General features: G+C 42.6%; 1 protein-coding gene across 4 annotated transcripts in view; it reads left to right on the top strand.

The window, feature by feature from the left end:
* The window catches only part of LOC142579984 (SUN domain-containing ossification factor), a 172698-nt gene that overhangs the window by 143434 nt on the left and 11236 nt on the right, over positions 1-18028 (top strand). For 3 of the 4 annotated variants that reach the window (XM_075690698.1, XM_075690688.1, XM_075690713.1), the window contains exons 13-15: positions 3018-3269; positions 10843-10947; positions 11757-12009. In XM_075690698.1, coding sequence (XP_075546813.1) covers positions 3018-3269; positions 10843-10947; positions 11757-12009 — 610 coding nt within the window. The remainder of the gene's footprint in view (positions 1-3017; positions 3270-10842; positions 10948-11756; positions 12010-18028) is intronic. The other variant, XM_075690705.1, reaches the window with a different exon arrangement.

Raw genomic sequence — 18028 nt, 5'->3', positions numbered from 1 at the left:
ATAACAATTATATGAACCCTCAAAACAAATTTCTGCTGTCAGTGTTGCCACAATGTTCCGTGTAAAGTCCGAGTGTAATAACATTATGGCCGTGCCACCGCTATATGCTGTAAGTGCGAGGGAAAGCTCGCAAGGGTGAGCCAATAAAGATGGTGGGTTGTTGCAGAAGTGTCTGCTCGCGTACACAAGGCAGGAAGGCGGGGAAGGTGCACACCGACTTTTCACACGTGCAATGGGGTGAGCAGGGGATAGGTTAGTGCGCACCTCCTCTTCTATTCCGGCTGCAGTGGCTTAGCACGGTCGCCCACACTCTATCTTGCAGGCAATCTGCACTGGTTTCAAAGACTAGGCGACCTGAGATAGCTGATGGCTTTGTCTGCGATGTGTTCCCACGCACCTTTTTTGCATTGAAGTGAGAGGCAGCATGAAGAGGAAGTTGCTCGCCACTGCTGACGCATTTCATCACTCCAGCATTCTGGCAGCTAGTGTCCGCGGTCATCGATTGAGACGTGGTCGTGTTTGCCTGTGTGCGCTTGACAACATGTTTGCTAATTTAGTTAATAACCAAATGTTTACAGCAGTTTATGCTGCTGATAAAACTACTAACCTTACTTAGTATATCTGTCTAATAATTTGCTATCGCAATCAAGGCTTCACGTTTCGAGCAAAACTGCGACTTTTTTTATCGCTACCTACGTACACACACCAGATACAATGTACTTACATTTCAGTTAATTTATTTTTTCATTTTTTTTTATGTCTAGGCATGGTGTTTTGCATTTGTTGTTTACGAAGGGGTTCACTAGTATTGGTGGAATGTTGAATTTCGTATTGCCATTCTTTACCAATCTGTTTAGAAAATATTCTAGGATCTGTGCAAGGAAAGACGTTGCACATGACTGAAGTGGCAGTTTGTTAACTGCTGACTGTGCTATAAATTAAATTACTATCATTAGCAGCAGGCATATGTCTGCCGTTGAAAATTTGCATCATCGAACAAGTATTATGGAGTTGTATCTACGATTCAGCATATCCTGTTAAAACTAAACAAAAGAAATAGAAAGAAGTACATGAAATGTATCTTTGGAAATACTATCTTTATCAAAATGAAACCTGCATCTTATCTAAAGTGTGAAGCAGTTACAGTAAAAGCTTGCGCAGTATTATAATACTCAGTGTTTCATGCATCATAGGTTGCAGTGAAAATTCATAGTCATGCACACTCAATATACCATGGAGAACCACAGCTTTTGCTCCATCCTCTTTTCTGCCACTTCATGCCACCAGCTTTGCTTCTTTCACCTTTGCACTGGTTTAAGACTATTGTGCACAGTAGCATGCATCACAACCCATGCTTTGTGATTCATTGCTACTCTTGGCATCTGTATATCATTCATATCCTAGTGGGGCAGTTGATTGGAGAGGGGCCTTCCACTTCAAGATCTAGTTGAAGTGATCTGCTTACCTTTTTTGTGTGCTTTATTGTTATTATGATCGCATGGTCATTTCTAAAGGCTATTACAAGATACAAAAATGCTACAAATGCTACTGGAAAGCACCAGTAATAGCTACTGCTATTTAAAAAATCATTAGTAGGACAATTACATGAAAAGAAAGCATACTACTTAAAATTTTGTAAACCTAAAATGTTACAGCACATTAGCAGTAAAGATCTGACCTGCAATTGGTACTTGTTTTAGTAGTGAAGCATAATATGTACATTTACTTATTGCTTAGTTATCAATTAGATGAAATCAAAATAATGAGAGAATACTCTCCCCCTCTTCCTCCCTTCCTCCCTGCAATTCGATTTGGTACAAATACTTGGACAAGAAAGAGGCTTTATTGAATGGCTATTTGCAGTGAGACAACCATCCACTGAAGGCAGGGCAGGTGAACTGAATGAACTTGGAGTAGTCCTAAATGTGTTTGGGCTAAGTCCAGTCAACAGATAGTATGTTCTCGCAAATGTCAGGCATGTGAAGCAGTGAAATTCTCCTTTGTACCCTCACATGCACTGTCCTCATCACATTTCCTTGCTCCAGCACACTTAGCCTCCACATGAAATTGTAGAGCTACAACACATCAGAGCATTATGCTGCGGCACTGCTGTTTTTAATGTAGTGTTTGTTTTTGTTGCACGACCATTGAACACTCCCAGCCATCGCATCTGTGTGCTAGCTCAAGTGGATTTGCTTTCTGCCATGGCATATGCTGCAGAGCACATATCTTGACATACGGTGATGCCACTAGCCAGCAAGCAGAGTGGGTTGGCACCACCACATCATAGGAAGCGTGGGATGGAAATGATGTTGAACTTATTACGAGCCCTCTTTGATAATTTGCAAACTTGTGTCCATGTCATTCTTTCTTTCTCTTTTACCGTGGTGCATTATTCCATTCCCTTGATGTAGTTATTTAGGTCCACTTAGAAATGTACGTATCTGAATGCTCAATAATTGTGCTAGAGTGATACCATGTTCGAAGTTTTGGTAGCAAGCCATAGCTGACACAATATCACTGTGTACAGAAAAAAAAAAAAAAAACACTTGCTGTGTGTGGTGCCGATGTTTCTGGCTGGAATAGACGACTGCATACTACTCGGAATGCTGGTTGCATTTGGCAGGATTTCTTGGTAGCCTTAGCTCCTAGAGCAGGAGCATTAGCATTGAGCAAACAGTGAGAATTGGTGTTACATCACCAATAGAATGAATTCCATGTAACTGAACAACTTTTCTATGACTCCCATTAGAGCAGATTCCATGGCTTATGTACCGATGGTGTAGAAATGGCAATGCTATATGGTAGCTTTAACTATATGGCAGCGTTGAGTCATTCCTGACAAGCTGGGTCATTATGATGAGTTATCAGTTCTTGACACATGTGAAAGCTTTTTTTTCTTTTCTTTGCATTTTGTTATTGTGAAAAAACAGCTTCCAGGAACTCGAGTAGCAGCCACAGGAGTGTTAAATTTCATGTAGTCATCATGACACACTGTTCCTTTTTACTTCGCACAGTTGCAGCTGAGGGAAGCAGGTGTTCGTGCTCCTCCCCCCGAAGCAGGCGCCTTAGCTCTAAGCAATCAGCGAGAATCTGTGTTCATGCGCATCAACAACCGCATCAAAGCTCTTGAACTGAATATGTCCTTGAGTGGACAGTACCTGGAAGAGCTGAGTCGCCGTTACCGGCATCAGATGGACGACATGCAGCGGGCCTTCAATCGCACTGTCAATGCACTCAACAAGACTGCTCAGAAGGCTGCTGAGAAGGTGAGAGTGCATCTCCTTATTGTCCCCAAAAGTTCCAGCTTTTCTCTCTCTCATAATCATCCTGAAAAAAATGATGTAGTCAGAGCACCTATAAATAAGACTTGACTTGACACCTGTTAGCTTTGCCTGTATGTGTGTTGCTACTCTCATGGTTCTACCTGCTTTCAGTGTGGCAAGGAGTAGGAAGTGTTTTACAGAAAAACTTGCTTCTTTTTTCCTGTGCTGAACTATTGCAACAACTGTTGCAAAGCAGTGATAACAGAATGTCATAGTCATTGTGATTGCAGTTGCCTTTTCTGTTTTGTGGAACCACCAAGCACAGTTAAGAGCACAGGGGCTCTATTTGTAGGTCCCTTTACTTGATCTGCTCCATCATTCCTAACTCCTCTTCCTCATCTCTTAAGCTGTACCCCACTACTTGCTCATGTCTAAAACCAGCGACGTACCAGAAGAAGAAAAAAAAGTTTACCACAGATCCCCCCCCCCCCCCCCCCTACGGACAAGTGGCTAGGGTCACTTGGAGAGGTGGTCAGACAGAGGTGTTGATAATGGAAGCCAGATTGATCCTTGTGATAGCAACTATGTCTTCACACCCAATGCGCAGGATTGTGAAAGGGTTGTCAGAACAATTGATGATGGGAAAAGGACCATCGTAGTGGGGCTGAAGAGAACGACGAGGTGTGTCAACATGGACAAAAATGTGTGAGGCTGTTTGCAGGTTTGAGGGTAGGAAAATGTTGTGCTTATTCGTGTCAGCAGACGTTGGCGATGAACACAAGTGTGCATGAAAATGCATAGACGCTGGACAAAAGAAGATGGATCCGAAACAATTCGCATAAATATGGGGTTGACGAGGTCACTGGCCAGATGGAGGGTGCAGCTGTACACCATCTCGGCTACAGAGCAGGCGAGTTCTGGTCAGAGTGTTGACCGAAGGCCGAGCAGCACGATCGGAAGGTGCAATACCCAATCCTCTGTGTGAGGCTGAGCAGCGAGTGCAGCTTTTAAGTGTCAATGTAGCCTCTCAATGATGCCGTTGGATGCAGAATGGTAAGCAGTTGTGTGAATGCGCACACAACCCAAAGGAATGTTACAGACGTGAAAAGTGCCCACTCAAACTGTCTGCCTCTATCAGTGGGCACCTTTGATGGTTTGTTTGGCAAAGGACCAATGATGTCCAAATTTGCCCAATGGAGGCTTGATGTGTCGTTGCACCTTGATACGTGGACACGCTGTACAAGTGTAGAACCAGGTGTGTGTATCAGCGCGTATGTACGGCGAAATGTAACATTCGGTGTTAAGGTGTTGGTTGCGTAGCACATATGTCTGGATGGCAGATTGAGTGCAGTGTATGAAAAACAGCACAACGAAAAAGAACAGGAACATAAATGCGAGAACTGTTAGGTGGTCGGGAAAGTTGACTTGCTCCAAGCGGAGGGATGTCGAAAATCGGAGTCGTTGAAGTTCGTCGTCGGATGCTTGGGCTGCTGTGGGTGAAAACAAGGAAAGGTGGACAGGACTTGTCGTGGCGTTGACAGTAATACGACTGAGAGTGTCTGCTGCTCTGTTAAGGCTGCCTTTGACGTAGCATATGTTTGCCATGAATTCGGTGATAAAAGCAAGATGCCAGAACTCTCTAGGAGTAGGAGGTGGCACTGCAGGAATGTAAAGCCGAAACAAGTAGTTTGTGGTCGGTAAGAATTAAAAATTGTTGTCCTTCAAGGAAGTACCTGAAATGCTTCACTGCGAGGTAGGCCGTGAGGAGCTCTCGTCCGAAAGTACTGTATCGGCATTTAGTGTCGCATAACTTGTGAGAAAAGGAGATGGAGGCCCTTGCACCATTAATCCACTGATGAAGAGTGGCTCCCACGCTTCCAAAGAAGTGTCCACCATAAGTCTAGTGGAAGCAGTCTGTGAAGGGTGATGCAGGAAGGTGGCTTGTGTGAGTTCGGTCTTAACAGCGGCGAAAACTTGATCAATGACTGTGTCCCAAGAAAGTGCGGTAGACTCAGCATTCAAAATGGAAAGGAGTGCTTCAAGAGGCTGCATCAACTTGGAGCATGCAGGGATGAAATGGGGATAAAAATTGATGAGTCCGAGGAAACGTCGCAAGCCACGTGTGGACTTCAGTGGCGGGTAGTCGATGATGGCCTGGACCTTGTCAGGCAGTGGAGTGATTACATGATTGGTGATGTGATGTCCGAGAAAATGGATCTCTGGAAACCCAAACTGACATTTGTCAACATTGATGATGAGATTAGACTCGCGAAGTCGAGTGAAAAGATGACGTAGATGTGCTTTGTAAGTTTCAGCATCGCTGCTGGCGACGAGAAGATCGTCTGTGTAGGCAAAACAGAACGATAAGCTTCTGGTGACTTAGTCTATAAAATGCTGAAAGGTTTGAGCTTCGTTGCGCAAACTGAAAGGTGTGCGTAAATACTCAAAAAGGCCAAATGGGGTAGTTATAGCAGTTTTGGAACGTCAGCTGCCTCATGCTTTCACAAGATCGATTTTCGAATATATTGTTGTGCCGATTAAAAACGCAGTGCAATCCTGAATATTGGCTAGCGGGTATCGGTAAGGAACAGTGAACCGCATTCACTGTGCGATAATCACCAAAGGGCCACCAGTCATTGTTCTTCTTAGGCACCACGTATACTGCTGGCAACCACGAGCTTGAGGACGGATGAATTATTTTTAGTTGCAACATATGCTCAGATTCATTGTGGACAACTTGAAGTTTATCAGGATCTAGCCAGTGGGGGCGGCAGTGAATGGGTGAGCATGGGGTAACAATACAATAGGTTACAGTGTATTGAGGGGTTTTATCCATTGGAGACCATGTAGTAATCTCCAAAAACTCATTAAGTAGAGCTACACACTGTGAGGTAGGCAGTTTGGCAAAAGTAGGATTGAGAGCAGTAGCATGCTACAGAAAACCGTTGACTGACAGACCCGTGATGTTGTCCACCAGGTGACAGCGGCTCGTGTCTACGAGCAGATAAAAATGGGTAAAAAAATCAGCCCCTAAGATGGCATAGTAGACATCTGGTATCCAAAATAGCCATGGCAACCTTCTCTTACAACTGAGATCGAGGGTAAAACATTTCTGTCCGTAAGTTGCGATGACGGAAGAGTTGATAGCTTGTAGGGGCGTTGATTTTATGCGGAGACGCCGCTCAGCTTTGGACGCAGGAATTATGCTGCCTCCACACCAGTGTCTACCAACAAACACAGTCCTGTGGTTCATTCAGTTATATGGAAAAGGCAGCTTGACGTATGTCCACGATCGCCCGCTGCCATTATTGACAACTAGCCTGAACGTTTCCTGTGTGCCACGAACAGGGTGACACAAATCGAAAAGCTGGGGTGTGAAAATGTCGGTGGTAGTAGCACAGGCCCTGTGATGAAAAACTGTACTCAGGTTGTTGGAACAGCCATTGCATAGAAGGTAGCGTGAGAGGCTGATGAATTGGATAGGGTTGACTGTTGAAGTTGCGAGTGTTGCGCAATTCCTTCAGTGACTTCAGATGCGAGCTCTTTTACTGTTTCCCGAAAGGAATCCACTTCAGAAAGTGGCGAGCTACAGGCAGCATGATGATTTCCAGACCGACGTCTGTCATATCGTCGGCGAGTTCCGACGAGGGCTTATGCTTAGCTGTGACGAGGGCTGTGCGTTTTGTTGGCTGCGAGACGTTGTAGAAACAACTCACGTAATATGGCCATGTCCAAGGAGTCTAGTTGGTCACCAATGAGGTGTTGCAGGTAACGGAGAAACTGAGTTGGATATCAGTCACTGAGCTCTTCGTTGTTCAGGAGCTGCTGAATATGCCGATGCACAGGCAGGATGAGACAGCAAAGAAGAGCTTCTTTGATTGTTGTGTATGGCGTTTCCTGATGTGGCTGGACGAGGATGTGGCATATCTCAGCCATGGCCTGTAGCGGCAAAACTTCAAGCTGGAGTTCATATTTGCGAAACTCCAACGTGACGCGATGACTGCAGAACTTGTTCTCAGCCTGTATGAACCATAATGTGGCATCGGCGAGCCATTGAAGTGGCAGCTTAATGGTAGCAGTAGCTCCTGTAAAACCCATAGGCGATACCTCACCAGTTGCAGAGGTAGTAGGAGCGGAGTTGAGGTTGTCTGGAGTCTGGGTATGCTCCATTGAAGTTTGCGTTCGTAGTCTGGGTCACCAGTAACTGTGAAACCACAAAGCACAGTTAAGAGCACGCAGGTTTTATTTGTACGTCCCTTCACTTGATCTACTCCATCGTTCCTAACTCCTCTTCCTCATCTATTAAGCCGTACCCCACTACTCACTGATGTCTAAAACCAGTAATGCGCCAGAAGGAGAAAAGCTTGCCACAGTTTTTTCCTTTGTATTATAATTAGCTTCGCCTTTCCTTTCTGGATTTACTTTGCATTTTGCCATTGTCTATACTATCTTGGTAATTACTGCTGCAGCTTGTGTGTGCACATGCACATACTTTGCCAGACAGGTGACTAGGCATGTAGCCTGAGCTGTTGCTGTGCTGTGGTGGTGCTTTTGTGGCAGTTCTGTTGCTGCAAAGCTTTAAGGATGAAGGCTAAGGTTCTGCTGCTCTCCAAAAGCATTGTAGCCTTAGTACACAGGTAGGGTCAACTTCAGTCAGATATGTTGCCTGCATGTGTAAACAAAAGCTGAATGTGTGCGCATTCAGCTTGATGTGTATGCATGTACGTGCATGCATGGGTGTGTCTATGAGGTCTGTTCCAAAAGTTTCTGAAGTGAGTCAGTAAAGGAGTGGGAGAGGATGTGGCAGTGCTGCTTTATGCACTCCAGAGGACTCCAGTGTGAGCTGGACTACTGTGCAAGATAAGCCAGAATTTTATGCATGCATTTTTGTGCAACCCATTATTGGTCTTCGTTTTAATGTACGGTAGATTGACCAACATATGTAACAAAGGATTGGTATCAAGTTTCTTGTGAAATTGGGTAAGAACAGTGCAAAGATTTAGATGTCGCAAGAGGGCCTACATACAGAAAGGAAATGAAAGAACTGCCTTCATGTTGGCTCACCATTTTTGGGAAGACTGAGATAGTACAGACATCGATAATGTGCATTCTCCCACATTCAGTGGCCCTAAATGAAAGAACTGCCTTCATGTTGGCTCACCATTTTTGGGAAGACTGAGATAGTGCAGACATTGATCATGTGCATTCTCCCATATTCAGTGACTGTTGAGGGATTATCAGAAGCACTTGGTCTATATCGGGAGCATTTGGCTTGTGAAAGTTGTCTGTTCACATGATTTTGATGGAAAAAAAGGTTTGTGCCCAGATGGCACTGAGACTGCTCACTCCTTGGGAAACGTTTTGATGAAAGAATTATGTATTGATTGGAACACTTTGGGCAAAGGCAATATCTTCTCGCAAGGAGAGTTGTGACGAATCCTGGATTTACATATCATGTCAAGCTGAAGTTGCAGAGCAAGGAGTGAAAAAAATAAAGATGAGCCAAGCTAAAAAAAGGCAAGCGTAAAGCTAAAGTCATGTTAATTGTGTTTTCTTTACTGCCATGTAATTTTGCGCCGTGAATTCATAGGTGAAGCTCAAACTGTCACTGCAGAGTTCTATGTGAAGGTTTTGAAGCATCTGAAATAATGCATGTGCTTTGTGTCCAAATTCATCCACGAGAGGGACTGGATTCCGCACCAAGACAATGCCCCTGTGAATTCAACTTTGAAAGTGCATGAGATTTTGGCTCGTAATTCCATCACTGTGCTTAAACACCCTCCTTCCATATGTGCCGGATTTATACCCTGCGACTTTTTTTTGTTGTTGTTTTCCAAATGCAAAGTGGTCCTGTGGAGGCAGAATTTCGATGATGTCACAACAATTAAAAAAGAAGCAACATCACTGCTGAAGCACTGAAGAGAAGACTACTTCCAAGAGTGCTTCCAGCAATGGAAGATGAGGTGGAATCAGTCTATTATAGTGTCTTATGGGGAATATCTGGAAGGTGACCACATTTATGAATGAATATTTTTGGACAACCTTTTTTTTTTTTCATGCACTGCACAAACTTTCTGGACAGACCTTGTCCTTTTTGGACAGCCTTTGGACATACCTTTTTGGGCAGGCGCAATGCACACACACAATGCCCATTGTACGGTTCTTAGGATACTACAGTATTTAAGGAGTGGCCATGCAGACACATTCAAAGAAAGTAAAAAAAGGAATGATTTTATTGAAAGCCTACAGCTAACATTAGTGCTGTTCTAGACACTGCCATTATTGCTTAATCATCTAACTTTATGAACTTGTATCACTGCTGTCTGTTTACTCAGCTGGTGATAGTTACACAACCAAACGATTTACCATCTTTCTCCCCCGAACTTATTGTGTCAAGGTACTCCATTGCAGGTGTCTCATGGTGCAGCACACCTTTGGAGAGTGTCATCATTTAACCCATGTTTAGGGTGGTAGAGAGGGGTGTTTTTAGGTATCCATGGTGATGTTAGCCCATCCGCAACTGTTGCAATCAAATTGGCATTTTTCTTCAGGACACGATACCACACTGAAGAAAATAATGTAGCATGATGTGTGAGTATATTTGGCGAGAGGAGGAACTGGAGAAAAATGTTAGATGCCCAGATAATCAGATTGTTAGTACCAGTTTTTGTGTTACTTGTAATAATAGTTTCAAAAGAAGACAAAACATTTCATCTTTGTGCAAACTGTAGAAGTACTCTTGAGGCTCAAAAAATTATTTTAATGGATTACAAACTCCAGCTTGCCAAAAGAATAACTTAGTGAAGTTTTTGACTGAAAACAACTTGTCGTATCTAGCTGGAAGGGTGTGGTCAAATAATTGTGCCCGTAGGGACATCGGCAGTACTTTATCTATAGAACACCTCTGGCTAAGCTGTTATACAAGAGAAATGGGACCGTGGTGGTTTTTAACCCTAGGGTGCTGAAGTAATGTTTGAAGTGAAGGATATAGCTCTGATGTTCTAGCAGAAAGAATGTGCCAGAGATAATTAGCTATGTGGTCAATGTATTCTTGAGTGGCTTCTGGTGGATATATGCTGAAACAGAGTGGTTAGCGACTTAATAGATAAAGCAGCAGCAAAGGAGCCTTGTCAATTTGAAATTTTTGTTCATCCTTGCACATGAAAAGCTACACAAGCTTCTAGTTCTTGATAAAAAGTGCTTGGCACAACCACTTGATGTCACTGACATAAATTTCCAGTAAACAGATTTGTTGTAAATTGAGCGATTTATGATCGCAGCCTTAAAGCAGTTGAATGAAAGAATCTCAGTTCATCACCTACTGAGTAGGTCATAACATGAAAGGCATGGCTAAAATTTGGGAAGATACATTTTGGTGCACTTGTGCCCAAAATAACTAATTCAAAGTATTTAAATAGATACTGCATAGCCATGCGAGCTGCTATGCATTCACAGTGTGTATTCCATATTATTCAGCTGTTATCGCTCATCCATTTGTATCACTAACCATCTTGATGCATGAAAGCAAATTGTGTGTGCATTTTTCCTTCAACTTTTCTCGCATGTTGTGTTACAGGACCTTCGTCAGCAAGAGACCTTGGTGCAGCTTCAGCAACAGCTGGACAATCTGACTCAAGTAGTAAATACTCTGCTAGCAGAGCGCCAAACACTGAGCAAGCAGGTACATGATTGTCTGCTCTCTAACATGACTAAGAGCAAGCAGTGGTTCCCTCGCTATGAATCACTGCAAAAAGCTCAGAGTTCAGCAAACAATTTGTGTAGATAGAAGTAGCATGATATGGCTTGCCTCTTCCCAGCACTGGCAAGTAGTGTAGCGTAAAGTCGCAAAAAGCTTTTAGAGTGCAGCTCTTAAGAGCTCATTCCTGCAACGGCGTGCGTTGGCATCCCTTGGCGTAACCGAGCAAACGAGCCCAGCAAAGGATGAAAGAGTGAATGCGGAATGCAGCGGCAGATGAAAGACCGCAAGAGCTAGGAAAGCGGAGGGGAAGAGTATGGTGAAAGGCTGAGGAGGAGAGCGAAGTGCCACACGAGACCTGCTCCACGGCAGTGACCAGGCATGCAACGAGTGCGTCCACCAATACAATACATGGAAACAAAACACTGGCGTCGGCTTCAGACCCACTGTGCTTGCATTACTTCGCCTGCGCTGCCACCACTAGAGAATGTGCGCCACGCGAGCCATGCGTTCCCTTATTCATGTTTTCTTTCTGAACAGTGGGCGACACAACTGGTGGAAATGCTTCGTCTGCCGCTGCTGCTAAGCGAGCTGCCTGTGCAGAGGCTCAGCACCGCCACTGAGAGGACCCTGTCATTGAGAACAAATTCTTTGCCACAATATATCGCGATTTCAAAACACTTAAACAGCTGTGCTCAAAATTTGGATTAGGGAGTATCGTAATTGTCAGTGAATTTTTTCGAAGCAGATAAGGAGCCATCTGTGATTCAACATTTGACTGCACATTTTCCCAGATCTTCGAGAGCCACATTTGCCTGATCCTGATCGAGGCCATCATTTTGGCTACGGTGTTCTCATTGTGCCTGCGCCGCATACGTACCTCACCAGCCATGCTGGCGCAGCAGGAGAGTGCAGTCCGGCCCCTGACCCCTGGCCGCCTGGTACTGAAGCGACGCACAGCATCTGTCGGCCATGAGGAGCGCATTGAGGAACTTGCCACTGTGGCAGAGAAGAAGCAGAGGCCTAGTAATGAAGACTTAGGCACAAGTGGGTGTCCCTACATGAAGCTATTTCAGAACAAAATTTGCTTAGTGCAAGTGTATGCACTGTGTTCTTGACTGATCGCATTCAATAGTACCTTTATCTTTGCACTACATAATACCCAGTATGATGCCTCATCAAATAGCAAAGAGCATTTTGCTGTGATATGATGTCTTGTTGACGCATGAACAATGTCACCGTTGTAAAAACAACATTTGTTGAGGATGTACACACCCCACAGCTATCTCTCGTAATGACTGTTCCACTACTCAAGGTCGCTGGTGTGCAGTGAAAATGATGTCTCCCAGAGGTGATAATTCAGGAACGAGGCCCTATAGCATGCCCATTCAGAAACTTTTAAGTCTCACCTGTGTGCCAGACTTTCAAGTTTAGCTGCGCTGAAGCAAGTATATTTGCTATGATAAATAAGTAAAATTATGCCTTGTGTAAGATTTTAGGCCAGCTGGTTATAGAAAAATGAAAAATGTAGCTTGAAAAGGAGACTAACAATTGGAAAGGAGTGATCATAACCCTTTTCTGTTGCCTGCTGTAGTGTGATTGCTTCCTTCCTCCCCTCCCCCTTTAGCACTATTCATAAACGCAGGCATATTTGTATGATTAACCTGATTTTGCAGGCACTTTATTCATGATATGTTCAGTAGTAATGTGGTATGTTTCATAGAGAAGTGAAAAAGTAAAAGTACATATTATAGAGTATAGTAATTGTTACTGGTGTTACTATATATTATAGTAATTTATAGATTGACCTTTAGTCAATAAGTATATCTATGTGGTTAAAATGGTAAGGGCTCACGAGGTTGTGGTTTTCCAAGTTTAATAAAATAAAAAGTAACAAAAACCATCCATCAATTAAAAGATAAAAGCTGGAATGGTAGAACTGGTACCATCATTCCTTTGAAATTTTTGTCCTCCTAAGATGATTTATCTCCAGATGGGTGTGATGCTGTGGCTGTTGTATGCATAAGCACTAAGTAACAAAGAGTTGTTTTATCTCTTTATTTTGATAAATGTTGTGGTAGGGTGAAAAAAAATAAATGATGGTTGTAATATGTATGAGATATGTTAACACTGCTACATCTAAAGGAATTTTAAAGAAGCAGTATTGTGAAATTTTTTTAGAAAGGAAGCTTCATTTTTTATATACAAATCCTGACTGATTTATTGTAACCTACAACCCTCAAAGAGTAAATTAAGCAATTAATCAATGCTGTTTTCAAAACATTACTGTCAAAAATCATGTATATGCAATACACAATCTGACAATAGCCATGTAGGGCTGCAGCTGTTAGAAGTGTAAAAAACTTTTTGTGTGCCAAATTATGCTTATAACCTTCAATGCTCTTACACGTGGTGTATACAGATCCACTAATAGGCCGGTCCTATGCTGCATATTTTTAATTGAAGATGCCACACACGCCGTCTATCAGATGGAGCGCTGGGTAAATGTAATGTTTTGCACAGAGTTAGAGAAGGGGTCAGCTTTGGAGGCCTACACATTTACCAAAGTTATGCTAAAATTTATAGAAGTTCACTCATTTTGTTCTCAGAGACACTGCACTATTCTGCAGTTTTTAATGGGATGCTTAACTGTGAACCCTGCAACGAAAAAGAAAACACTAGGGATGATTCAACGAGAAGAAAGGGGGTTAACCGAGGGACCCGATTTTTATTAATCATATAAGAAGCCAACAAACATTCACACCAAGGAAAACATAGTGGAAATTACTTGTACTTAATAAATGAACCAAAGAAATGAGAAATTAATGGAAATGAAAGTGGACGAAAAAAACAACTTGCCGCAGGTGGGGAACGATCCCACATCTTCGCATTACGCGTGCGATGCTCTACCATTTGAGCTACCATGGCACTGTTTACCCGTCCACTTTCTTGGGTATTTATGTTTTCTACTAGAACCCTGGGAGTGTTAGCCAGCACCACCACTCACAAACCTTGGCGGCGGGTGAACATCCTTTCTGCTGCAGGCATCACGAGTACGTGTATTTTTTTGGATGAAGTCAACTGCTCAATAAACCCACACATGCTACCTGAAGGCATCAATGTTGTTTGTTGGCTTCTTATGATATGATTATTAAAAATGGGGTCCCTCGGTTAACCCCCTTTCTTCTCATTTATCACATAACGAGGGTCTCAAATCCGGCAACATTGATGCTTTCAGGTAGCATGTGTGGGTTTATTGACCAGTTGCCTTCACCCAAAAACGATCACGTACTCGTGACGCCTGCTGCAGAAAGGATGTTCCACATCCACCGCCAAGGTTTGTGAGTGGTGGCGCTGGCTAACACTCCCAGGGTTCTAGTAGGAAACGTAAATACCCAAGAAAGTGGACAGAAAAACGGCGCCGTGGTAGTTCGATTGGTAGAGCATTGCACGCATAATGCGAAGACGTGGGATCGTTCCCCACCTGCGGAAAGTTGTTTTTTCATCCACTTTGATTTCCATTAATTTGTAATTTCTTTGGTTCATTCATTAAGTACAAGTAATTTCCCCTATGTTGTCCTTGGTGTCAACGTTTGTTGGCTTCTTATGATTAATAGGGATGATTCAAGAAGCACATGACCATCACTCAGTTGCTGTGAAGACAGCATTGCAAAACTTAGCAATCTGGTGTGTTCATAATGTCAAACCACTGTCTAGGTGTTTTATTATGCACAAACCATGACAGAAACCAGCTAATTGTTAATGAAGATGCCATCAAAAGAAATAAAAAGCCATGCAATGCTTATTGAAAGCTCATCCTTTCCCACTGTCCCAATGACAAAACACTGGCCCACCAGGCTGTTTGTTAGTGACGGAGTTCCTAGCCATGCCTGAGGTCGTTAGCATCAGCCACTTACCCTATTTTGGGAACTGCATTGTTTCCGCATTCTTTTTGTTCTTCACTATGAATGTGGCCTCAAAAGGTTGTTTCATTAACATTTGGAGGATGCCATGGAAGCCATGACAGCACAACATAATGTCTCAGTGAGTGACTTCAGAAAGAACTTCTGGAGAAGTGAAGGTGCACGTAATGGAGGAGGACTATACTCTGTTCAGCCACGTGAAAAAAATGGACAATGAAGCCAGAGAAAGCATGGGGGAAATTAATCATTGAAATGAAAGAAGTAATAGGGGACAAAAGGACAACTTGCTGTGGGTGAGAACCAAACTCGCATCTTTTCATATGTGTGCGATTCTTTGCGAATTAAGCTACTGCGGCAGCCATCCTCTGATCCACTTTTTTTTTTTTTCATGCATGTGTACATGATTAGCACTGCTCATGGCGGTGGCAGCATATATGGGACATTCTTTTAACTGCAGGCATCATGTGTATGGCTGTCAACATTATCATCCTAAGCCTATCTTTATGTTGACTTCAGGACAATGGCCTCTTCCAGTGGTCTCCAATTACCGCTGTCTTGTGCTAGTTGATTCCAAGTTATGCATGCAAATTTCCTTATTTCATCACACCACCCAATTTTATGGCATCCTCAACTGCACTTATCTTACCTTGGCACCCATTCTGTAACTCTAATAGGCCATCGGTTGTCTGCCCGACGCATTAGATGACCTGCCCAGCTCCAATTTTTTCTCTCAATGTCTACTAAAATATCGGCTATCCCCGTTTGCTCTCTAATCCATACCACTGTCTTCCTGTCTCTTTAATGTTATGCCTAAAGTTTTTTGTTCCGTCACTCAATGTGCGGCTCCAAGTTTTCAAGCCTCTTTGTTAAAAGCTTTTGTGGTAAAAAAAATTTTCACATTCACTGCCATGGCCATGAGCAGCCCTAGCTAACACTTGCAAGGCTAATCCTGTACACATGCATGAACACCGAAAAAAGTGAATGCAAGGATGCCGACCACAGTAACTTAATTGGCAAAGCACCACATGTGTAACGCAGATGATATGGGTTCAGCTCGCACCTTCAGCAAGTTGTCTTTTCATCCACTTTTATTTCCCTTTTCCTTATTATTTGTACATTTAAATTAAAGATAATTAATTTCCCCTATGCTTCCTCTGGCTTTTTTGTCTGTTTTCTTCATATGGTTGCAACGAACAAAAAAAATCGAGCCCTAAGATCCCCTCATTCTTCTCACTCACACTCTGTTGAACTACCACAAATGTTTGCCTCTGCAACTTAAGTTCTACTTTTTTGTACACTCTGCAGTTGTGAAGCATTATTGTCAGACAATATATTTTGTTGTTGTATGCCACACAAGGAAAAGGCTTAATTGTGAAGACCACTTACAATATAAAAACATATGCTTGTTAAATTAAGTTTCATCATAGGTTTATTAGTAACAGACCATTAGAGGAGCTTGGAGGCATGTCTCCCTTTAGATCAAAACTGCAATAAGAAATAAGAAATATGATGAGGAAAAAGGTCTTTCAAAGAAGCAGGATTGAACAGTGAAAAAGATTTGGCAAGTGTTACATTGAGGTTCTATTGTATTTCACTAATTCATAACAGGTTTTGATCATTTCTAGATACAGCAACTAACGAAACATTAACGTCGAGAATAAAGTGCTAGGTTTCCAAGGAATTCAAGCAGGAACAATAGAGTGGTTTCAGTCATTTATGCAGGGCTTTCATTAGCACTGTCATTTGGCCAAATGCTGTCAAATTGTGTATTAATTAATAACCTCATTGCTGAATTTGCTTTGAAAACAAAGGAAAAGGAAAGCTTCAGCTTTTAATAGTAAAACAAAACAAAAATATTCTATATTATAAGTGCCTTTGGTAACTATCACTCTTAGTAAGACCACAAAAATCAGGCCACTATCTGGTCTACTTTTTTTTTCATTGTAGACTGTTGGAAAAGTAGCAGCTTCAAACTGAAATTGATGCAATAGCTGTTTGTTTTCTGTGAAGAAAATTTCTTGGTTATGTAGAGATGCTGTGGGGAGTTTGCTTCTGCTGCCAGTATGCTGGTACTGCATGAGCTGCATTCACCAGGGCACATGCAAAGCATGTGCTCATATCACGTGCTTTACTCTAATTGTGCTTATTTCTTCTTTTAAATGGCTGCTCATTAGGAGCTGCTAATTTTTCAGGGTAAGGGCATGTCATGCTGATCTTTTTTAGTCTTGAGTCTGTTGTTAGCCTATGATCTCTGCCCATCAAACTAGCAAAAAGACAACGATGTATTATGACCAGCTCATCTAATGCAACATAACTGTTGTGTTTTTTTATATTGCAAACCACTGTGGGGAAAGCATTGGCTGGTGCAGCACGATTTGTGAACACGAATTCCATTGTGGGTGGGAGCACCAGCCTTATGACACCTATCACAGCCCAGTATAACTTTTTGATGTAGACCTTGACATGTCAGTGTTGTGAAACAGCAATTGGCATACTGCTCCAAAGCATAAGTGCAAGCATGCATGCTGCACTATTTCTGTAAGCAGCTTCTCTTTCATTATTTCAGAGAGGCAGAACTGGATGTGAATATGATTGGGCAGGTCTTGGATCGAGGTTTATGTTCTGCATACATAAGGAGAGAAAGAGACGTTTCCTGCCCACATTCTATAAACAGTACAAAAATCAGAGTGGAAATATTGTAAACTTCTTAATTGACATGGTTAGTTTTTGAGACGTTCAATATTGATAGTTCTCCACCAGACTAGACGTAAAATTACATATCTCAAAATATTTTTGGCTAATCACTTGGAACACTCTGGCAGCGTTAAAGAAGCCCTCTAGGGGACAGCTAAGCTTTACCATGAGATTGAACTGGTTCCAGTATGTACAGTCAAGCTGGTTGTTACTGTTAGGGCTTGCTTATCTTCAAAATACAGATTGAACACTATGCTACACAACATTTTGTGCTCCTAAACCACTCTGAAACAACCAGTTGAGATTCCGTTAGGCAATGCTAAATTGAACACAGGAGTATGCCTATCTCACATAGCTTTTTAATAGCAAGACCTACCTAAAATGCTGTATGTGTGTATAAATTTAAGGGCAGGGAACTTAGCAGGTTTTGAGTAATTATTGTTGAGTTG

Source organism: Dermacentor variabilis, chromosome 1 (assembly GCF_050947875.1).
Source record: "Dermacentor variabilis isolate Ectoservices chromosome 1, ASM5094787v1, whole genome shotgun sequence".
Lineage (NCBI taxonomy): Eukaryota > Metazoa > Arthropoda > Arachnida > Ixodida > Ixodidae > Dermacentor > Dermacentor variabilis.
This window is presented reverse-complemented; position numbering and strand designations above follow the sequence as displayed.